The sequence below is a fragment of the Suricata suricatta genome, chromosome 7, assembly GCF_006229205.1.
Source record: "Suricata suricatta isolate VVHF042 chromosome 7, meerkat_22Aug2017_6uvM2_HiC, whole genome shotgun sequence".
Classification (NCBI taxonomy): domain Eukaryota; kingdom Metazoa; phylum Chordata; class Mammalia; order Carnivora; family Herpestidae; genus Suricata; species Suricata suricatta.
This window is the reverse complement of record NC_043706.1, coordinates 42,967,183-42,991,118: the sequence shown is the minus strand read 5'-3', so window position 1 is coordinate 42,991,118 and position 23,936 is coordinate 42,967,183. Positions and strand designations below refer to the sequence as shown.

The 23,936-nt window shown below is 42.5% G+C and overlaps 1 protein-coding gene across 1 annotated transcript in view; it reads left to right on the top strand.

Moving 5' to 3' along the window:
• LOC115296949 (24-hydroxycholesterol 7-alpha-hydroxylase) overlaps positions 1–9,967 on the top strand; it is a 96,294-nt gene extending 86,327 nt beyond the window's left edge. Inside the window, exons 11-12 of the mRNA XM_029945433.1 lie at positions 6,390–6,477; positions 9,043–9,967. Of these exons, the coding sequence (XP_029801293.1) occupies positions 6,390–6,477; positions 9,043–9,114 (160 nt within the window). The 3' untranslated portion in view covers positions 9,115–9,967. The remainder of the gene's footprint in view (positions 1–6,389; positions 6,478–9,042) is intronic.
• Positions 9,968–23,936: the final 13,969 nt, after the last annotated feature.

Sequence of the window (23,936 nt, the reverse complement as noted above, 5' to 3'; positions counted from 1 at the left end):
ACTTGCCTGGGGTATTTCTCTGACATTCCCCTTCTTGTTCATCTCTAGTAACACTATCCTCCTCTTTTTCCCTTATTCTCCTTCTTCTGGATTTTTGCACCTTCTGCTTCCTCTGTGTGGAATTCCGTACCCAGTCATATGCTGCACCCTCTTACATCATTCCAATGTCTACTGAAATGTCCCCTCATCAGAAAGGACTTCCTCATCCAAAATATTTTAGCCCATGCCACATTCCCTTTCCCTTTATCTTGTCTTATTTATTATTGTAGGACGTATTCTCATGCTTGATATAAGCATTGCTTGTTTATGTGCTACCTGCTTACAACCTCTCTTACAGAATGTAAGCATTTTTATGAAAAGTATGAATTTTTTTGTTTACTGCTGTCACATCAGCACTTAAGAGAGCATAAAACATATGAAGACAATACACATTGAATGGATGAATGAATGGAGATCTCATGTTATTGTAACAACTCTTAGTATGTAAACTCAGTGCCTGTTCACTGGTCCCATAAATGTCCCTCTTTTCCAGGAAGAGTAGGGAGGAAAAGCATGTAACTTATATCCACACCCTAGGTGTCCCCTCCGAATCTGACCCTTAGTGTCCTGTGATGTGTGCTGGACCCCCAGCTCCTCGTGGTAGATGAGATGCTGTTTGTTAGATGCTGTCTCTGAGAGAGAGAGGAAAGTGAGGCTCTTTATGCTTTCCAGCATTGTCTCATCTCTTTGTTCTCACAGCGGTGTCACACAGGGCCATAAAGATGCATCACTCTTGACTGAATTTTTTAAAAATTACACAGGGTTGATTACAGACCATTGCAACAAAGCAAATATCACAATAAAGTGAGTCAAATGAAATTTTTGGTTTCTCAGGGCATATAAAAGTTATGCTTATGCTACACTATAGCATAAGTTATACTGTTGCTACACTATAGCAACAGTAAGTGTGAAGTAGCATTAGGTCTAAAAAATGCACATACCTGATCTTAAAAATACCTTATTCCTGGGGTGCCTGGGAGGTTCAGTTGGTTAAGCATCCGACTTTGGCTCTGGTCATGATTTTGCAGTCCATGAGTTCAAGCCCTGTGTCGGGCTCTGCGCTGATGGTTTAGAGCCTGGAGTCAGCTCAGATTCTGTGTCTCCCTCTCTCTGCCCCTCCCCTGCTTATGCCTCTGTCTCTGTCTCTCAAAAGTAAATAAGCATTAAAAAATGTTAAAAAGAATAGATTATTGCTTTAAAAAATGCTAACTGTAAGTTAATCTGAACTTGGACCCAGTAGTATTCACTGATCACAGCTCACCATAACAAGTGTAACAATAATGAAAAAGTTTTAAATGTTGTGAAAATTACCAAAATGTGACACAGAGAACAAATGCTGTTGGAAAATGGCATCGATAAACTTGCTCCACGTAGGGCTGCCACCAACTTTCAGCTTGTACAAAAGGCAGTATCTGTGAAATGCAACAAAACAAGACATGCCTGTGGTGTAGTCAGGGAAAGATAAAAATTGTACATAAAATATTTCTTTTCCCATAGCCCAGGAAATGCCCTCTTCCTACCATTGACTCCTGCACACAGGCTGTGCCTGTCTATTGCAAAATAGCCACAGAGGAGTCACCCTCCTTTTTAACCTCATCCCTTCCCTGGGGTGTCAATTTCACTCCAAGATCCATCTCCCTTCCTCCATGAGTACATTTCTCAAAGTCTGAGTGTAGAGTAACACCAGGGGCTCCCATCACAACTGTCCACCATTGTCCTTGGGACTTGAGATCCTCAAAACAGTCCCTGATGGGCATGGGCACACCATCTCCCACTTTCTTAAGGCTTATACAAATGTTTATCCTTTGAATTCTCTACAAAAGAATCGACTGCCGTCTCAACATCTCTTTCTTTCTCTATTTCACATATGTCTCAAAGACAGTCATTTTTTCCCCTACAAGATGGTTTGCTCTAAACCTATAAAGAGGAAATGAAAAATTTACCCCCAAATTATCAAGGCAGGTTTCTCTCAGAACAGAATCAGTGTGTTTTTAAAAAAATGTTTAATGTTTATTTATTGTTGAGAGACAGAACATGAGCATGGGAGGGGCAGAGAGAGAGGGAGACACAGAATCTGAAGCAGGATCCAGGTTCCGAGCTGTCAGCACAGAGCCTGACACAGGGCTTGAACCCACAAACTGTGAGATCATGACCTGAACTGAAGTCAGATGTTTAACCGACTGAGCCAACCAAGCGCCCCCAGAGTCAGTGTATTATTATAAAGAACAGTGTTTACTTGTTTTCTTTCAACTCTTCAAAGATGTTGTTTTTTGGTTTTAATTTTTTTAAGTTTATTTATTTTGAGAGAGATAAAGACCAAGCAGGGGAGGGGCAGAGAGAGAGAAAAAAATCCCAAGTAGACTCTGCACTGTCAGCACAGAGCCTGATGTGGGGCTTGAACTCACAAACCCTAAGATCATGACCTGAGCTGAAACCAAGATTCGGATGCTTAACCAACTGAGTCATCCAGGTGCCCCTTAAAGATGTTGTTGTGTTGTCTTCTGCTTTCACGATTTCTGATAAAAAGTCTGTGATCATTTTTATTCATTCATTCATTCATTCATTCATTCATTCATTCATTCATTGTGGCTGCCCCTTCCCCGACTGCTTTTAAGACTTTCTCTATCACTGTATTTTTTTTTAACAATTGGATTATGATTTTCCTTGGAATAGTCTTCTTTATGTTTCTTTTGCTTTGGGTTCATTGTGCTTCTTAACTCTGTAAATTAATCGTTTTAACAAATTTGGAAATGTTTCAGCTTCTATTTCTTCTAAAATTTTCCTGCCCACTTACCTGTATCTTCAAATTACACATATGTTATACTGCTTGATGTTATTTTATACATTACTGATACTCTGTTTATTTCTTTTTTCAGTCCTTTTTTAATCCATGTACTTCATTTTGGATATTTTCCAGTGTTACATTGTTTCATGATCTTTTCTTATCTTCTGTTAATCCTATCCAATGTATTTTCATTTAAGAGACTGTATTTTTCTTCTGTTTTTAAACCTTTTATGTTTATTTATTTTTGAGAGAGAAGGAGAGAGAACGTGAGTGGGGGAAGGGCAGAGAGAGAGAGAGGGAGACACAGAATCTGAAACAGGCTTCAGGCTTTCAGCTGTCAGCACAGAGCCTGACACAGACATAGAACTCAGGAATGGTGAGATGATGAGCTTAACCAACTGAGACACCCAGGAGCCCCTAAATAACCATATTTTTCATTGCTAGAAGTTAGGTTTGATTTTTTTTTTTGTATCTTCCATTTCTTTCTTCATTGTACTTCTCCGTTTTGAACCTGTGGAATATTCTAGCTAGTCATCTACAGTATCTGTCATTTCTGGGTCTGTTTCTTTTGAATGATTTTTTCTCTCACCCATATTTCATATGGCCCTGTTTATTCTAATTGTGGTCATTTCTGAATAAATGCAAGACATGAATCTTAAGCATCACAGATACTAGATTTTATTGTATTCTTTAGTTTCAGGCTTTACTGTGGTGTGTAGTTAGTTGCTCAGAATAATGAGTTTTCAATACTTGTTAATCTTTGTTAAGATAAAGCAGGAGTGGCATTTAAGATAATATAATGCCACTTCTAATTATGGCAATAACCTTTATTTTTTTATTTTGAGAGAGAGAGTAGGGGAGGAGCAGAGAGAGAGGGAGACAGAGAAAATCCTAAGCAGGCTCTGCATTGTCATTGTGGAACCCCGCATGGGGCTTGACCTCAAGAACCATGAGATCATGACCTGAGCCAAAACCAAGAGTCAGATACTGAACCATCCAGGCACCGATAAAGCAATAATCTTTTTTTTTTTTAATGTTTTTTATTTATTTTTGATACAGAAGAGACAGAGCATGAGAGGGGGAGGGTCAGAGAGAGGAAGACACAGAATCTGAAACAGGCTCCAGGCTCTGAGCTAGCTGTCAGCACAGAGCCTGACGCGGGGCTCGAACCCACGAACGTGAGATCTGACCTGAGCCGAAGTCGGAGGCTTAACTGACTGAGCCACCCAGGTGCCCCGGCAATAATCTTTTAAACACTCTATTCTGTTGTCCATGCGTTACAAGATCTCCCCACTCTTGCACGTGGGAACACAGACTTCCATATCTTGCGAGAGCCCTGGTCATTCAGCTTATTGTTCCTTCACTTTCTTTTTCATTTCTCATCTCCATTTCATTTGTTGCCTCTTCCACATGCTGAGATCAGTACTCAGCCAGATACTCCAGGAGACCCCCAGGTAGCTCTCTGAAGCACTCTTGTTCTTTCTGTGAAACTCCCTCCTCTCTTTTATTCTTCCCTGCAAAGTATAGTCTCTTTAGCTTCCCTGAACGTTGATCTCTTGTCTTTTTAATTTAGTGAGACCATCAAGTCTGTGTGGGCTTTCTCCTTCTTGCACTGTGACCTGGAAACTGCCATGGACAGAAAGCAGGAGAGCGCAGAGCTCACCTCGTTGATTTCTTTTCTCCTGGGAATTTTCATCCCACACTGTGAATCTTGCTCAGCTTCTGAGTTATTTAAGACAGGACAAGGCTAGAAGTAGAAGTTCCATTTTGTGAGAGGTCTCACAAAAATGAAGTTGTGAGAAGTTCTGAACCTGTACACAGATTAGCAAGATTGCTTTTTCTTGGAATTGCTCTTTGATTCAAATCAGTAAAGATTGTGTATGTTCTATTTCATAGCCATTGATAGTCTCTTAGAATAAATTGTTCTTAGCACTTACAAGTAAGTAGGGTTAGGTATACATCAAAAATATTTGTGAAGACGTGATGCGCTTCCAAGTGGGTCATAAAAACATGTGGAGTGCTCCAGATTTCATTTGAAGTAAGATGTTTCAAGAATGTTTCAAGATGTTTCAAGAATACTAGTGGGAAACAAATCTAATTATCTGAGATGAATATCAGGTCATTCATATTCATTCATTCACTCAGTCAACAAATACTGAGGATTCAAAGATGAGTAGAACATGGTTGCTACTGTATGTGAATAGTGTCATTTATAAGGGGAGTCCGACATTCAAACCATTAACTGTACTATGGTAGGATATAGTAGGATAAGGGTATTGGTGGAGGAAAGTGTTAAGTACCACAGAAACACAGAGAAAGAAAGCTAAAAAGAGAAGGAAATTGAATCTGTCTTATGGAAGGCATCTACTCATTTATTCATTCATTCATCCAGATAACATGATGAGGCACCAATAGTGTGGTGCGTACTGTTAAGTCCCAACAATACAGTTCCTCCTCTAGGAGAGAAATGGCTAATAAGCAACTGAAATTCAGTGCAAGAGGTGGTATTGCTGAGATGCACACAGGGGACCATAGAGGTGGAGAGGAAGGGCACCTCATCTCAGAAAAAAGAGATCAGAGAATGCCTCCAGGGGAGACTGGGCCTCAGGCAGGGGAAGGGCTTACAACAGACAGCATCACCATTCAGGGAATGTCAGTATACGGGGTGGCAAGAACATGGGTACTGAAGAAGAGCTATCAGTGGGGAGGAAGCTGGGGAGAGAGGTGGAGACATATCTTCAAAGGCTGTATTCTCTGTTGTTAATTGGAAGGAGATGGGAAGCATCAGCAGATTGTGTGTGTGTGTGTGTGTGTGTGTGTGTGTGTGTGTGTGTACACATAACTGAGGACATAGTGACAGATTTATGTTTTAGAAAGTTCACTCCAATGGTAGGGTGAAGGATAGAGTGGAGGGAAGTGAAACTGGAAGCAGAGAAATTAATCTGAGAGCTGAGCTAATTTAGTAATCTGGGAGACAAATCATGAAGAACTGCACTGAGGGAGTAGTGGGGGGACTGGAGATAAGACAAGAAGGAGAGGGATTGGGGAAGTATTTCTCAGGGCAAAAAGAATCTAAATCAGACAAGAATATCCAGTAGAACTTTCTGTGATCATGCAAAATGTTCTAAAGATGTACTATCCAGTATGGCTATTGAGTACATGAAATATGGCTAGAGACGCTGAGGAACTGAAATTTTCAATTTTGTTTAAATTAAATTTATTTAGGTTCAAATAGCCACGTGTAGCTAATGGCTACCATGATGGGAAGCATTGATCTAAAACTTTGAAGAAAGACCTGTGCCCTCATTTATTGAGTGCTTTCACTGGCTAAGCATTTGACGTACGTGCATGTTTAAGCAATTTAATCATTTCGCCTACCCTCTGGAGTAGACAGTATTATAAAAGAAAAGAATAAATTATTTTGTACTCTAGGCTTCTGATGGTTAAAGCTCATATTGTGAAGAAGAGCCAACTTGCTCTGAAATATGGCCATGAGCTTTCTAAATATTCTCTATTGGTAAATATTTATGCCCTTTTCACTGAGAATTTTGTGTTTTTCTTTCAGGTGGTTTGCTCTGTTAGAGATTCAGATATGTATTATTTTAATACTTTATAAATATGACTGTAGTCTTCTGGACCCATTACCGAAACAAGTAAGTGTCTTAGGAATTTTGACTATCATGGCTTTCAACTTTGGTGTAAATTCTAACACCCTGGTTTCAATTACTAGAGATGAGCTGCTAATTTCATCACTTAGGCTTGATCTTAACAAGTGTCCTACATGGAAGCAGACTGAGAAGATACCCCCTTAATTCCCTTACTTCTGGATCTAATGTTTGTGGCCATGGTACCACAAGACCAGGACCAAATAACAGTCTTTCCACCATTTACAATGTTAAGGAGCTCCTCAGTGAATCTACAATTTTGACTTTGTTCCCTGTGCTAAACATACTTGGCCTTGCTATTGGGCTTGTTTCCCTAGAGAGGCATGTCTATGAGTCCAAAACTGACCCACCAGTTTTAGAGGTAAATCATAGCCTTTGGTTCACCAGGGAAGCAAATACCATGGAAGAAAGCAACAAAGACAGTGAGCAACTTAGTAAAGACACTAAACAGGAGTGAAAAGACCATGACATTATTCCTACCTCTGACCATTAAATATTCTAGTCATTTAACCCGTCTGTGTTTCTATAGGACTGTTATCTTAGGCCAGTGGCTTTCAAACTGGTGCAAGCATCAGAATGACCTGGGGGTGGGTTGGGGGGTGTTTTAGAACACAGAAAACTGGGCCCCACCCCTGGAGTTCCTGATCCAGGATATCTAGGGAGGGGAGGGGCTCAATAATCTGCATTTGTAACCAATTTCCTTGTGGTGCTAATGCTGCTGGTCCGGATAACACACTTTGAGGACCACTGTCCTGGGTGATAAGAGAGAGAGTTCAAATGTAATTTCAAATGTTCAGAAGTCATTCTGAAGATTCTGGATAAAAGGTGCTGTTTCAACTGAGGATGAGTTCAGAAATGAAGCATTGCAATTTCAGAACTCCTTACATAGCATATTGTGCTTTGATTTACTCTTGATATAATAAGGCTAATGTATGGAGGGAGAAATAAAAACTCTTTGGTGACATTTCAATAGAAATTATGTAAGAGCCTAAGTGACACAGACAACGTTGTATTACTCATAAATATGCACATTTCGGCACTTTCCCCTGATTTCTTTTGCACTTCTATTTTGAGTACAAGTAACTACCAGGATAAAAAGCCCTCAAAATCCTACCATGAAAGGGAAATCAAAAAACCCTTCACAAAGGTTCTTAGCAAGTATAGTTTTATTGTCAAAATGAAGATCAGGGCCAGGCGTATGCTCACCAAATACTAGTTCCTGATCCATGGAGTTAGATGCCACAGCTCTGCCTGGAACTGATTCTCCCTCCAAATATTTTACCACTGGTGAGAAACATGGGAATGCCTTATCAGATTAAAGGATGACTTTTGTCCAGACCCTGTAACACCTAAGCCTAGAGATCATTTTGACCAGTTCCTTGGGCAAGATTTTGCCTAGACCTTTTTCTTAAGAATTCTATTAGTTATATTTATCATACTGTTCTACACACATCCTATTTCTGTTTTGACACTACTAAGAACATTTTTAAGAGAAATATCTCAAGAAAAAGAAATGTTATCTCAGTTTATAAAAAGTATATGTCTAAGTGAATTCTCATGATCTCGAGTGGCATTTCACGTTGCAATTCTCATTCTAGAAAGATCAATTAATTATTGGACTTATTTGAATAGATTGTAAAATGAGGTGATCAAAAAATACAGGAAATGGCCTTTACATTACCAGGCTCTTGTAGGAGATGGGGGTGGGGGGTTGGGTTGCCAGGGCATGTTCTGACCACTGTTTTGTCAAGTACAAGGACATCTCTGGGCTTGGAAATCAGCTCCCCCAAAGAAATATTACTTGTCATAGTAGCAAAAACCAAATGCTAGAATCCCCGATTTTAATTTTCCAAAATCCCAGTGCTTTATTTTACTTCAAAGAGTCCTAGAAAATTAATTTCAGCTCTCCTTAAGAAGCAAACAATAAGCTTTACAAGATCCGTGACTGGAGAGCAGTGTCCAGATACTGACAATGAGAGCTATTCATTTGGGCCATTTATAAGACCAATTTCATTTACCTTGCCCAAACAAGTACATTTTTGCTAACACTGTGGAGTTTTGCTCATATGGTTGGTTGGTTTTGTTCCATTTTGCCTTCTAGGGGGTCATGGATCCTTAGATAATCTCACAAAACCTATGGATCCCTTTCTAGAAAAGGACCTAATTTTCCATACACACAAATGTGTGGTTGCAACTTCAAGGAGTTCCTGGTAACCCTGCAACTCATCCTAAGAATCTCCTTGTTAAGAAACCTATTCTATGCCTTGTTGTGTTCGAACTTGACCCTAGACTGAGGATTTAAATTGAACGGATTGCTTTTTCCTTGCTTTTTAACATCCCTCAAACCTCAAGGCTGATAGAACAGGTTGTAAATGTTCTGTTCTGGCTAAAATTGATGCTTGACATTTTGAAATGCATCAAGGAAATACTTCCAGTCTTTCGAATCTATATTCTGTACCTTTTGGAGATAATTACAAATGAATAAACCTTTGATCTAAAAAGGTTGGCTTATGTCTCTTAATTTCGAACTTTCTTCTGCGTTTCTGCTTTTAGAGCCCTCTCCACTTGCTAGGTGTCCAACAGCCAGAAGGACAATGCCGAATTGAATTTAAACAAAGAAAATGACTAAGGAGAACCAGGGCCTTCTGAAAGAGTGATTGTCCCCATCCACTAGCCTGGAAGCATCTAGACCTGAGCTCTACTGCTTAACTTAGGATTTACTTCAAGAGAATGTCTAAATGGTAGGTGTGTTTGGTAACACAAGAGTAGACTGAAGAGGCATTTCTTAAGGAGTGGTAATTGGGCTTCATGCATAACTGTCTTAAAACTTCATATAGAAATAATGCCATTTGAATGAAAAGGCAACATACTTAAATTTCTATTTTGAAAAAGGCTAAATGTCTTAGATTCTACAAAAAATGTTAAGTAATACTTTCTGGAAATTTTCTACTTTTCTTATATGATCCTTAACTGGCGATTGGAATTCTTAAGCTCTAATAATATAACTCTTCATGGTAAACATGTCAGGTGCTGAAAGGGTGGATAAAATGATAGCTTTTAAAGACCTGGGGTGTGTCTTATGTTCATTTTGTGCTCAGCTACCCCCAGGACAGGACCTTCTCTGTAAGGTTTATACAGTAAAGTTGTGCTGCTTGATATATTGATTTGTATTTTAATTAAGGTAAAAGCACTCCTCTGATTGAAGGTGTTTGTAATTATAGGTTAGAAGGTAATATTTTTGTTAATATAGAGAAACGCATATAAAATGATGTCAAGGCAAATAACAACATCTGAACCGATTGCTTATGATTTCTGCCTGGAGTGTTTACTATGAAATCCTGAAAAGAAATCCTGTGACATCCAGGGGAAACGTGTGACGCTAGTAACAGAGTGATCAGCGATGTCATGATTTGTCTTCTCTTATTCAGTAACATGTGGCTTGCCTCCTTTATTTCACAATAAATAAGCTTTGAGTGCATGTTGTCCTCTGGGTTATTTGTCCCCCTGTGCTAGAACCATCCTGCGGAGTTGATAATGACTGCTTAGTCATCAATTTCCTACCAATGAGCAGATGACTCCCTAGGAGAAAATTAAGTACTCTGCAGTGCATTAACTCTTCCAGACTAATCCAGCGATTCTGAAGCTGAGCTACCGGCTCACAGCTTAGCCTACGGAGGTTTGGGGTCTGGAGACAGGAAGGGCTGAAGGAAGCAGTTTCGAAGTCCACAGCTGACCTGAGCCTTACAGACCAAAACGTGGCAGGCTCTGCTTAAAATGGCGGGAGTGTTCTTAGGGCACACTGGCCCTCCTGAACAGCTGAGGCCCCCAGTGCAACACTGTATTTGCCTGTAATGTACACGTCAGCTGAATTTGTAGCCGCACAGGGCTAGTGTTTATCTCCGTATTCTTGCTGGGTAAGGATGAATGTTAGCCGACAAGTTTGTGCACTTTAAAAAAGAAAGCAGACTCGGGAGATCCGTTGACGGTAAAAATGGAAAAAAATAAAATAATGGTAAAAGAAATATACTTGGAGGTCCCATATCTTTTTATTTCTCTAGGCTGGGACTCTATATTATAGATCTAAATCACTGCTCTCTCCAGGGTAGAGTTCAGAGCAGCTGCCTCTCCCTTTTAGTAGGGTGTATTAAGGACTCAGTTCTGCCCTCTTCTGGAAGGTCTGGCATTCAGCTGTGGCAGGAGCTCCATCAGCTTTAGAGAGAGGATGGCCTCCATCTTGTCAGCCATTGTACAAATTTGTTTCTTTTGGGCCTCTATCAACCAAACATTTTGCCATTGCCCAAGAGTCTAAGTATTTTATTTACCTCGGACTCTTTCTACCTCCACACAAAGGACATGGCTAAGTATCCTGCTCAAAACTCTGCCCAGTGAGAGAATTTCCCCTCACCACTGTCCTTGAGGGTCACCCCTGAATGTGGCAGGGTAGGGTAGAAGTCAGTTTCTTCCATCATCTCAAGCCAACCTGTGTGTCATCCAAGCCTAGGATTTTGTTCTCCTCTATCAGATAGTCATCATACCCAGTGGGCCAAAGGTGTGAATTGAGAGATGCATCAGCAAAACAGAGGTAAGTGATGACCTGCTGTGTAATTGACTTCTGAACTTGTTCCAATCTGATCCCAAATGTATCATATTCATTGTATAATGGATTGCTGCAGAGCCCGCCTGATACTATACTTGGTAAATATAGCAGTACTCAGCTCATGATGGGAAGTCTGGTCGAATATTCACTTAGCATGTTCAGGCATCAGAGACTGAGAAGAATGTCAGGAGCTGCTTTTCAAATGACAAATAGTTTTCATCTGCAGAAGGCATGACTGTGCTCTGGAATCCTAGAGCTCTATCCATCTATCTATTGGCCCATCACCACTGGTAGTGGTAGTGCTTGAAGTGGAATCTGAGCTTGAAGACGCTACCAGTGAGCTGACAGGGGAGGTGAGACTAATCTCACTTGCAGTTGATGAACTTGAAGGCATGACCTTGTCAGGTGGCTTTGCATAGAGGTATAAGATGGCAAAAGCCTTGTTGTTTGGATAAATGTCCAGAAGGTACTCTGGGGTCAAGTGCTTGTCAGGATCTGGGTTGATGTTGACTTTGTAGTTCAATCTTAGTAGGCAGGTTGTCAAAGTTGTAGTGGGTCTTGTAGTTTTTCTACTTGAAGCCTGCATGATTACAGTTGAAAAATAGACTTGTGGGGCACCTGGGTGGCTCAGCAGGCTAAGCGTCTGACTCCTGGTTTCAGCTTAGGTTATGATCTCACAGTTCGTGAGATCAAGCCGCACATCAGCTTCATGCTGACAGCATGGAGCCTGCCTTGGATTCTCTCTCTCTCCCTCTCTCTTTCTCTCTGCCCCTCGCCTGCCCTTTCTCTCAAAATAAATAAACTTAAAATTTTTTTTTTAAAAAAGAATGGACTTGCTGTTGTACAAGCAGTATGCTGAAGAAGGCATAGGAGGAGAGAGACAGAGACACACATAACACAGAAGGAGTTTTCCTGTGAAGGGGAGAAAAGGGAGAGTAGTGCTTGAAAGGGGACATGAAAGGACTTCCTTCCTCCCCCTCCCTCCTTCTCTCCCTTCCTTCCTTCCTTCCTTCCTTCCTTCCTTCCTTCCTTCCTTCCTTCCTTCTTTCCTTCCTTCCTTCTTTCCTCCCTCCCTCCCTCTCTTTGTTCCCCTCCTTCTCTCTCTCCTTCCCTCCCTCCCTCTCTTTTATGCAGGGAAGGACACTAGCATGTTCCAGTGCTTATGGGAAGAAGCCTATAGAGAGAGATACATCAAAATAACAGACAATAGAGAAGACAGTTTTTCTGTGCAACACCTCTCAGATGGGAGGTATTGGAATAGAGATCCTACGCACAGGAATTAGCTATAGACAGGAGGCAGGAAGGTCACATAGTCCACTCTTTTTTTGCTTGTTTGTTTGTTTTTAATTTTTGAGAGACAGAGAGAGTGCAAGCAGGGGAGAATCAGAGAGAGAGGGAGACACAAAATCCGAAGCAGGCTTCAGGCTCTGAGCCAACTGTCAGCACAGAGCCTGACTCAGGGCTCAAACCTACTAACCGCGAGATCATGACCTGAGCCGAAGCCAGACACTCAACCGACTGAGCCACCCACGTGCCCCACATAGTTCACTCTTAAAGAAGCAAGGAGGAAGGACTCAGGGTAAGGGAAGTAGCAGGAAACTGAGAAAATGCTTATTTGACAGATCTTATTTTCCGTGTCAAGTGGAAAGTGAGTTATTTCCTGGGAGGGGGGGAATGGAGAAGGGGGGCAGCAGTGAGGGGAGGGGAGCTGTTCTCATGATGAGATGCCATGGCAGTTTTGTGTTTGAGCTCTGGAGGAACTTCTAGCAGCCCGCAGGACAGCTGGAAGGCAGGATTAATGCAGGCGGGATCTTGATCATTGAATGGATGTGTGCCAAAGAGATCAGTGTGGTTGAGGGGAACCTAAGAGTCTCAGGTGGAGAGGGAGGGAAGAGGAGGCAGAAAAAGGCTGGAGAGAAGAAACAATCAGTCAGGAAACTGGGCTCCATGTGGAGCTGAAGAATAAAAGTAGTGGGAACTAATAGTGAGAGACCCAGCAGAGGGCTGTGGCCACAGGGCAGACTGCCTTGCTTTAAAATCTCAGAGGACAAGCAGGTTGGGGTGGATGAGGGGAGGCTGACGTGGCGGCTAGGCAAAGAGAATGAAACTCAGAATGTGGGTGTGATCATATTTTTAATACAGATGTGCAGAATATCCTCGTGGATGCACGTGTTGTAGCATGTGTGGTAGTAAAAGTTAACCCTCCTTCTCCTTGTGCCGAGGACAGAAATGGACACAGATGATGACTTTGGTTTCCCTTGGCGGCCTGAAGTAGGAAGGAGAGTTCGTAAATTTACTGACAGAACTCAGTGATGGTGCCTCCCCCCCGCCCCGCCCCCGGAAACTTATCATTGAAGCAGGAAATGGGGGAGGAGGATTATTAACACTTAAATTGAGAAGTCATTTGCCGAAACCCCGGTGTACACATTTAGTCAGAGATCACACTCCGGAGACTTACAAGTCACTGTGAGATTTTAATGCGGGAAAAAAAAGGAAGTGTCTTCGTCCATCTGGGCTGCTGTGCCAAAATGCCAAGAGACTGGGTGGCTTGTAAACCACCAACAGTTATTTCTCACTGTGCTGGAGGGTGGGAGGTCCAGGATGAAGACCCCGGCCTGGTGGCGTTAGGGGAGGGCCCTCTACCGGATGCATGGCCAACACCTTCTAGCTGTGTCCACACATGGTGGAAAGGGTGAGGAATCTCTGTGGGTTCTCCTATAAGAACAATAGCCCCTTTCATGGGGTTTCCCCCTCATGACCTAATCATCTCCCAGAGCCCTCACTCCTAATTCCATCAACTTGGGACATTAAGATTGCACAATATGCATTTGTCAGGGACACATATGTTTAGACCGTGGCAGGAAATAACCCCCACAGTTGCTTCCCTTTCTAAGTGGGGCTCTGGCGAGGTATTTCGTTCTGATGGAAGATACTGGACAGCACTCAGAAATGCTACTCTGAGAACAAACTGGTGGTTGGCATAAGGGACGGGGTGGGAGACGGGCAGAACAGGTGGACCGAAGAGGGAGGTATGGGCTTCCAGTAATGGAATGAGTAAGTCACGAGGATGAAAGGCACAGCATAGGGAATATAGTCAATGATATCGTGATGGTAATGTAACAAGGCGGTGTGGGTAGCTACGCTGGTGGTGAGCACCACATAACATATAGACGTGTTGAATCACTGCGCTGTTCACCTGAAACTGATGTAATGTTGTGTGTCAATTAACCCTCCCCAAAAATAAGACACCCTCTCACAAATGCTCCTTGGGGTCCCACACCTCTTGGTATAGCAGGTCCAGGAGCTGGTGGTATCCCCACGAGAGTAGACCACAGCATCCGGCTTTCATCAGCAAGTATCTTTTATTTTAGAAAAGGTCTTAGAATAAACATTTCCAGGGGCCACAGGGTGGCTCAGTCAGTGAAACATCCAACTCTTGATTTTGGCTCAGGTCATAATCTCATGGTCGTGAGATTGAGCCTTGCATTGGGCTCTGCCAATGCTGGGCATGGAGCCTGCTCTAGAGTCTCTGCCTCCCTCTCTCTCTCTTTCCCTCCTCCACTCATGTGCTCTTTCTCAAAAAAAATTGAATAAGTATCCCCATAATTTGGCTTTGGGTAATTAAAATTAACTTTAATTAGAGTTTTGTAGTTAGTTTTATAATCTCATCTTTTGCTAGCTTAATAAATGGCTAAAGGTTATTGCTGACATGAGTACAATAGGTTTAAAATACACATTTTCTTAACAAAATGCCTGCTACTTTCTAGAAACCAACAATCCAACCTTTTGTCACCAGAGCAGTTACAGTATGGCACTCACTTGGCCACGCACAACTCACCCATCCATTTACTTTAGTCTCATAAATGCATTTAGTCCAATGTGTTCAGTTTGTTTCTATTATTATCCCTATTTTACAAGTGATAGAAACGGAGCTTGGAGAGACTGGGTGAGATTACACAGCTGCTAAGTGGCAGAGGCAGGATTTGAACCCAGGCTGTCTGGCTGCAGAACATGTCCTCATAACACCAACCAGCACCATACCCTTCCAAAAGAGACAGTGTTACCCTCAGGCGACAGCACCTTTGACCTTGGTGTCATCTAACCCACACTCCGGGTTCTCTCTTACCTTTTAGTGGAAATGTGGCTAATTTGTGGTGTAGCCTACTTTACAGATAGAGGAGGAAAAGGACCCCTGCTGTGTGCCGGTTTCCTTCCTCCTCAGCTTCCTTCTCCACCCCGCCCCCACCCCTCATGAAAACCTTGCAGTTGACTGACCTAGAGTTAGACTCCACAGATGGGGTGAGGGGGCCATTCACTGTTTTAAGAAAAAGATCTGAAAACATGCATCTTTTAGTAATGGAATATATATGTAAATGTTGAAAAAATGTCATAAATTCTAATAATATATCATGTATCATCTATTAATAGCCCTTTTTTTTGAGCAGGGTCCTACCTTGTTCCTTGACAAAAATAGTCCTGGTCATTAGGGACCCAAGAGGCCAGAGGGTAAGGAAGATATATGGCTTTTCTCTTCTGGCACAGACAGAAACCAGCTAAATACCAAAGAGTTTCAGTTTACGCTTCACCTTCAGGTGACTTGGAACTTTGGGAAGAATTCTATAGAAGTGACCTGAAGGAAGAAGGGGCATGGTGTTTGCATCCAAACTCTAGATTTTCATTGTGGTTGTGACTGAAAACAAACATGTGTAGAGAACATAATTTGAGATTTGAGCCTAACATCTGGTTTTAGTGCTTAAGAAGCTAAAATCCAAGCCTGAGAATATGTGCCCTTGTCGGATGTTGGGTGCCTGGTGAGCACAACCCTCTGGGCAAGACGGTTTAAGTGAGTGATTCTATGAAGACAAAAAAATGGAACAAATAAGGAAATTTCCAACTTCTTTGGTCAGCAAAATTTTTCATGCCTCAACACATTGATTTGTAGATCTCCCAATGAAAAGGCAGATAAAAGCTGGTAAGTCCAACTGGGCTTTAGCCATCTCTACTTCATTGTTTGTAGAACCTATTCTACACACGCTTCTGCATAACCCCAGGGGTCAAAACAGTGCATTTCAAACAATGCTGGACTAGACAAGCTCGGTGCGGTAGAGACATTTCATGCCTGATGAATGTGGGGCGCTTCCCCAAATTTCCCAGGGCCCAGACAGTTAAGCAGGGTCATGTGACCAATTTGGGCCAATTATCTGTAAGTAGAATGATGACTGTCGATTCCAAGTTGAAACACGGACGTGAGATATAAATGGTCTTTATTTCCCCCTTCACTGATATCGGGATGGGGAGCTAGGAGCAAAAGGAAGGCAGAGAGCCTCTATCAGCCTGGGTCCCTGACTCTCAATGAGAAGGAAAGAATTATTTCCCCAGATTTACACTAGACATACAGTGTGTGCGTGAAATACTGTGATGCTGGCCACTGCCGCATAGACTAGTCTACCTGAACAACCTGAGAAATCTGGTTCCTGTTCTTTTTCATGCCTGTAGTCCTCTTTGCTCCAATCTAAAAAGAAATGAGGGGCACCTGGATGGTTAGGCATCTGACTTGATTGGGGCTCAGATCATAATCTCACCATCATTAAAGCAAGCCCCGCGTTGGGCTGCATCCTGAATGTGGAGCCTGCTTAAGATTTTCTCTCCCTCTTCCTCTCTCACTCAAAAAAATAAAAAATAGTTTAAAAAAAAAGCCCAAAAAGAAATAAAAAGAAATGAAGTACTGGTAAATCCTACAACATGGATGAACCTTGGAAGCATTATGCTGAGTAAAGATGCCAGATAGAAAGGACTACATACTGTATGATTCCATTTATATGAAATATCCAGAACGGCAAATCTGCAAAGAGGGAAAGCAGATTAGTGATTGCCTAGAGCTCGGGAGGGTGAGATGATTGGACAAGTGACAGCTTAAGAGATGTAGGGCTACTTTTATAAAGTGTTTTAAATTGGTTGTGGTGATGATTTGTACATCTCGGTGAATATACGAAAAATCATCGAATCTTCTATTGAAATGAGTGAGTTCCATGGTATATCAATTATATCTCAATAAGGCTGTGAAAAAAGTCTACTGTAAGGAATAAGCAATGTGGTAAGTATGACTTAGAACACAAGGCAGATGTGCAAAAAAACACAACTGATTAAATACTCTATGAAGCATCACCATTCCAGATTCTGAAGTCCTGTTCTTTTGGGCCAGCTGCAAATTATAGACGAATAATTACTTATGAAGGCCCTCCATCCTTCCCTGCTTCCTAGTAAAATTAGGGATGTTCCTGATGGGTAGAAAAAGGGACACGTTCCCCTAGTCGCCAATGGTTCCAGTTGGCCTCTGGCGTCACTACTGTGCATGAAAGTCCCATGACTTCCTCAGGGTTCTGGGCCTCACCCAGCACGGCAAGAACCCTGGAGCCTATGTTCTGTTCTGCCTAGACTCTCTTGGTCTCACATCTCCATCAAAGTCTCCAGGACTCGGGTCTCCAAGGCTCAGCCACTTCACTCCTTGCCAGTCCAGTGGACACTCTTTCTAATTAGGGGGAACCTCTCTTGGCATCTTCAAACTTCACTGTAGGGTCTCTGACCCTTGGTTTTCCCTGTTCTGTAAGAGTCGGCCTGATGGCTCATAAAACCCACAACCTAGCTACATTTTGAGGACACAAATGGCTTAAACTTAGAAGTTTTGCAGGAAGTTATGTGCAATAGTTACATTCCATTCTCCTGGTGCAACAAAGGAGGAAACAAACAGAATAAGCTGGTCTGTAAGAACATTCTGAAAGTTTCCATATTTTGGTCTAGGGATGCCATAAGTGAAAGATAATAATGATAACAAGTTAATGCTAGTAATAAGAGTCAACATCAGTGGATTGTGTTTGGCATTGTGGAAGGCCTTTCCAGGCTTTGCCTTTTCTCTTTCAACAACAAAGAAGAACCAGACTCAATAAGAAATATACTCAATAAGAAAATACTGATTGTGGTCCTTGGTTTGCCTTTTCTCTTTCAACAACAAAGAAGAACCAGACTCAATAAGAAATATACTCAATAAGAAAATACTGATTGTGGTCCTCGGTTCCAAGAAATGGGATGAACTGATTCATAAAATAAGCATCGTGAAATGGCTTGCCTGACCTTATGGAGGAGGCTTGTTTGACCGTTGCCTGCGCAGGTGGAAAAAGGCAATGGTGTTTTAGTTTTCAATTCATCCCCTCATATGAAGACATGGAAGCAGAATTTTCCCTTCAAAAAGAGTTTCAAGATGGAGCACCCGGGTGGCTCAGTCCGTTAAGCATCCGACTTTGGCTCAGGTCCTGATCTTGCACATCATGGGTTCAAGCCTGCATCGGGCTCTGTGCTGGGAGCTTGGAGCCTGCTTCAAATACTGTGTCTCCTCCCTCTCTGCCCCTCCCCTGCTCTCTCTCTCTCTCTCTCTCAAAAATAAATAAACATTAAAAAATGTTTTAAAAAAGAGGTCCAAGGCAAGGTTTTTCTTTGCAACACAAGGCAGAGATCCCCCACTCTCCTGTCTCGAGAGCCCAGGATAAAGAAAGGACACTGTTCTGGGCTGAGCAATGGGGTTCAGAGGAAGATATTCTCAAGTGAGTCCTGGTGGCATAGCTGAGTCACACCCCGTGGGTCTTGTTTTCTCCTCTGCAACACGAGAAGCCTGTTTCATGGAGGCTAAGACCCTTCACAAACCTCACATCTGATTGCAGCACCCACAATGGCATGGTGGTGTCTTAGCAGGTGCCCACTGTGGCCAGATTTGGGGGGGTAAGTCCATCACAGCTTACAGGCCTTTCGGCATCTTCTGTCATGAAGGGAGGGATGGTGAGGCAGCTCGGAGCAGTGGAAAGACCTGAGGTTAGGCTCAAACGCCCCCACATCCCAGTCCTGGCTCTTGCCTTTACCATTCAGCCTCTTTGGACCAGTTTCCCAGCCTGTAAAGCAGCGCTAATGACAATAGCTTTCTCACCCTGGGGTTTAGAATGACTCACTTCGTGAGCTCTGCTGCCCATCAAATGCCATGCAGCGATGAGGCACGACAAGGACTAAAATGTTTCTGGGCCAACTCCTTGGCCCTGTGGGCTCCCCTGCAAATTGCAGTCAATATTCACTGCAGCTCTCAGCGCTGTTCGACCTGGGAAATTTCTAGCTGTCATATTTTCAGGAACCCAACTGTGTTTTTCTTCAGTAGCTCTAAGTGCTGCCACTCCACTCTTCCCATTGCAGATGTCCTTTCATTTCGTTTTTAGACAAACACATCACTCATCTGAGACCCACGAATTTCACATTCTCCTCGGCCAGCTTGCTGGGAACAACTTCGGTTCTTTCCTAACTGAATGTTTATAGGTGTTTCTCCTCCCCTCTGCTCTCTCTTGTGGAAGACACCTCACTGAGTGCTGCACCTGCCTCCTCCATGCAGATGCCTTTTTGGGGTTGAGGTAAAGACCAAACCAAACCCGAAGGACAAAACACCTTGTCTAGCCCCCAGTTACATTCCCAGCACTCTTTTCCCATGCTCTGTTACTCTTTCATCAGGCCAAAAGGATAAACAGGCACAAAATAAAATAAAAATAAAGCATCATCCCCTGTAGGGCAGGGTCTGAAACAAAAATGGACTAACCTTCATAATGTTTCTGGATGAGCCTCAAAACCACAATCCAGTTTGTAAGACTCTATGCATTGAGATTTTGCTGTGGTTTCTCTTCTGTTAATGTTTTTGAATTGCTTTTAATGTTTTTACTTAGGTATTTTGAGAGAAAGTATGCTCAAGCTTGGGGAGGGGGGAGCATGGGCATGGGCAGAGAGAGAGGGAGAGAGAAAATCCCAAGCAAGCTCCACGCTGTTAGCACAGAGCCTGATGCAGGGTGTGAACTCATGAACTGTAGGATTATGACCTGAGCTGAAATCAAGAGGTGGATGCTTTACTGACTGAACCACCCAGGCATCCCACTGAACATTTTTTGTATTATAACGACATTCAGGAAACTACTTTTGGGGATATTCCTTTATTCATTCATTATCTAAAATGAGCCAAGAGATTGTCAGGCATGGGGCAGAGAGAGAGAGTGAGAGGGGCACCCTGTCCTTAAAGATGTCTCTATCAATAGAGGAGTCAGACCATCCCCCTCCCAAGAGCCCTTGCAGCATGACAGCCCTATGACCTGTGATGTAGGGACTCTCCACTTTCAAAAGAGGAAACTGAGGCACAGAAAGGTTGAGTGACTTTCCTAAGTCACACAGTCAGCAGGTGGTAAGCCAGGTTTCAATCCAGGCATTTTGGCTCCAGGACCTGCGCTAACTTTGTCTTTGCTTCCTTTTCTAGTCACTGCCCACACTTTATCCCAAAGTGAGTCACACAGATGTTTCAGATACTGTGCTGAAGCCTTTCAAAGTCCCACACCTCTAAACACTAAGTAGACAATCATCCCTTCCAGTAATTTATAAGCCTGGATGTACCTGAGACATTCTGAGTGTCATAGAGCAGTTCTGTCCACCAGGAGGATGGTTTAGTGCATTTCTAGTTATTACTTAAAACTCTGTTTTTGCGGGATCTTTTCATATTTCCTATCACTGCTGTCACTGAGGGGGAATAACATATAATCAGAGAAAGGAGACTTGAATAGCAGTAAAAAGCATTCAATTTGTCTAGCTTGCTAGCCATATTATCAAGATGCTTCAGTGATTTCACTCTGAAAATATCTACTGAATTCCATCAACATTCCTTAACCCACAAGACCAATCTCCAGAATCGATGTGTGGTAGATGGGAAATGCAGTAGATGCTATGGAATTTGCATTCATTTCCAGCAAAACAGCCACTAGTTGGCAATAACTAGCATTTATGATGCTTGATAGCGTTCTTGGGAGAAAAAATCCATTCAACCTTCTGCCAATTCCCCCAGGTAGTTAGTTTCTATAAAATATTGCACTTACTGCTGTGTTTCAGCTCTCTGTCTGTTTCCCTTCTCAACAGCCATCTATTACTAGCCCCACCAGCGTGTGTGTGTGTGTGCGCGCACACATGCCCACACATACACACATACACTATGTATTCTTAGGACTTTCTGAAATATGGGGCATTCTTCTTTATCATAAGACTATATGAATATATTTCAACATAGAAAAAAGAAAATAGAACATCACTAAACACAATAGATGTGAATGAACTGAATGAACTGCTGTTGTCAAAATCCAAGAGTGGCCAAAGGACTTGTGTCACCTCCCGTAGGCAGGGAGGGGGCATTATATCCACCATGTCTGGCTCTGGAGGAGGCTCTGAGGTTGTGGTCCACATCCTCTGTGAAATGACAGGATTAGAAACTGCAGACCCCTTGCATTATGTCCATTCCCCTCATATGATGTCACTTTCTCTTATTTTTGACTTTCCTTTGCTGACCTGGGAGCTTTTTCCAATCTTCACTGAGATCGCCAGAAACTTTTCCACCAAACTGTTTCCCCTTTCCTTCTGGAAACACAACACTATATTTCCCCAGCCTTCCTTGCACTTGGGTGTGGCCACGTGATGGAGTTCTGACCAGTAGAATTTGGACAAGAGTGGTAGACTCCTAGGCCTCACCTATTAAAAACCTTCCATGGACCGCTTTGTTCTCTTCTTCCCTCTGGGTTTCAGTGAATGGTTCTCAGGCCCCACCGGATGGTGAGGTCACAGATTGAAAAAGTCAGGGTCCCTGAATGAGTGTGTGGAGAGGGGTCACCAACACCCAGCCCAACCCACATTGAAATGTAAAGAAAGCACAGGATAAACTTTCAACGTTGAGCCACTAAAATTTGGGGATTGCTGCCTCGAGCAGATATCCAACCCCATGTGTTTACATAAGAATTTTTTAACATAATTTAAATGCTGTGCTGTCCTTTGAATCAGATTTAAATAAACTTCAACATCACTTGACAATTATTTCTGTTACCATGCCATAAAGAAAACTAAAACCAAGTTTTCTTAGTTTGGAGTGCAAGTACCATAAAATGAAATGAAACAAAATTAATTTAAACTAAATTAGAATTTTATCTGATTTGATGTACTGCATTTCATCCATCAATAAATGGAATGTGGTAAATATCTTTATATATCCTTCAAATGTTTATGTTCTATTTATGTGGGTCTTCAAGAGCTACGTCCCAAATGAGCTTGTTTTTGTAATTCTGAACTCTTTCTGAAAGTAGTTTTATATTTAATACAGCATGTTTGATTGTTGTTGCTAAGCATCCATTTGGTGCAAATTAATAAAAACACAAGCCCTAGCTTCAAAAGCCAAAAACAGAATGGGGTTGGAGAGGAGGCCCTAGAATTATTTTCCCTCTGATTTCGAAAAACAAGGTTTCACATGTGAAACCTCACCAGTTTCCTTTTTCTTTTTCTTTGCTTTGCTTTCTCTTTCCACCTTTACTAGAGGCCCCTGCTCCAGTAAAGAAGAGAGGACAAGTGTCAAGTTGTGAACCTTAACTGCTTAGGGGCTCATGAACTCCTCTCTAATTAAGCTTGGAAAAAACACCTCATGTGCAGCAGGGAAGTGGGTGGCCAGTGAAGAAGGATGACAGAGCTAGGATATGAAAGGAAAAGGAATGACTCATTGTGGTCATCCCAAGCAGTAGACACTGCAAATGAAACCAAGGATTAGCTACTGCAAGAGAGACACTTGTAGGCATGTGATTCTGAGGACAGCTGCTAAACCAGAAGTTGAGGGACACAAGTTCAAGCTTCACAAAGATATGCATGATATCACTGCAATTTAGGGAGAACCTGAGGCTGAATGAGTTTAGCCCACCCAGGTCTCAAGTCTAAATGCTTGCCCCTTTCCATTTAGCTCCACTCTGCAAGCTTGACAGGCTCCGTGGGTTTATCAATGCTGTGAACAGTAGACCAGCTGGTAGTGGGCAATAGGGTGGGGGTTCGCCACACAAAGACAGTCAAACTTGACTGAAGCAAAGAGGTAGGGCTCAAACAAGGGTCACCCTACTCATTGATAAATAGGCACCAGGATGATTGCTGCTAAGGAAAAATCTTCATCCTGTGCTGGCAGGAGGAAAAGCTAGTGTGGCCCTTGAGGACAAGAGATGTACAGGACTCACAGGGCAGGAATGTAGGACTCCAGGTTGGCTCCTCTTTGGCCTCTGGCTGGGGCTAATGCAAGGTGTTGGTAGAGAAGCGTCCTGGTCAATTTCAGACACTGACCCTGCTCCTCTGTCACTTCTCTTCAGATCATGCCACTACCCTTTCTCTTTTCCCTGTGACCTCTCTTGCTTATATCCCCTTCATTTTTTCTTTCCTTCTGCCAGAGTATCTGGGAATTGTGATGAACAGAAACCTTTCTTTCTCTCAAGATTTATTGCTCTCCCATTTAACTGGCCAGAGTGAATCATATGTCCTAGCTGAATATCAGTGTGCTGAGCCCTGGGGATGAGCAGTGGTGTGAGTAGTCCTCCTCTAGGCAACGGCCATCCTCCTCCTACAGCTTCTTCTAATTAGTTGGCTGTGAACAGATGGGACTTGTAGGGGAGTGAAAGGACCAATTTATTCCAGATTGGGGCATCATGGAGGTAGAGGGAAGGGCATTTGACTGAAGCATTGAGCTCAGACACAAACCCCAGGCAGATGTTGGCCTCAGTGAGGAAAGAGTACACCTTGGCAGAGTATTAGAATTAGTGAGGAGCAACTGATAAAATTTAATTAACAGATGAACTATGTGTTATATCAAGTTAACTTGAAAGAGAAAAAATATTAACTGGCCTATTATATGCAAGAGGAACTTTGAACCTGGGTTTTATGGGTTTTAGTGGGAATGACAGAGGATATAACAATGAAATCTTTGAGAAAAGTTGTATTCGATGAG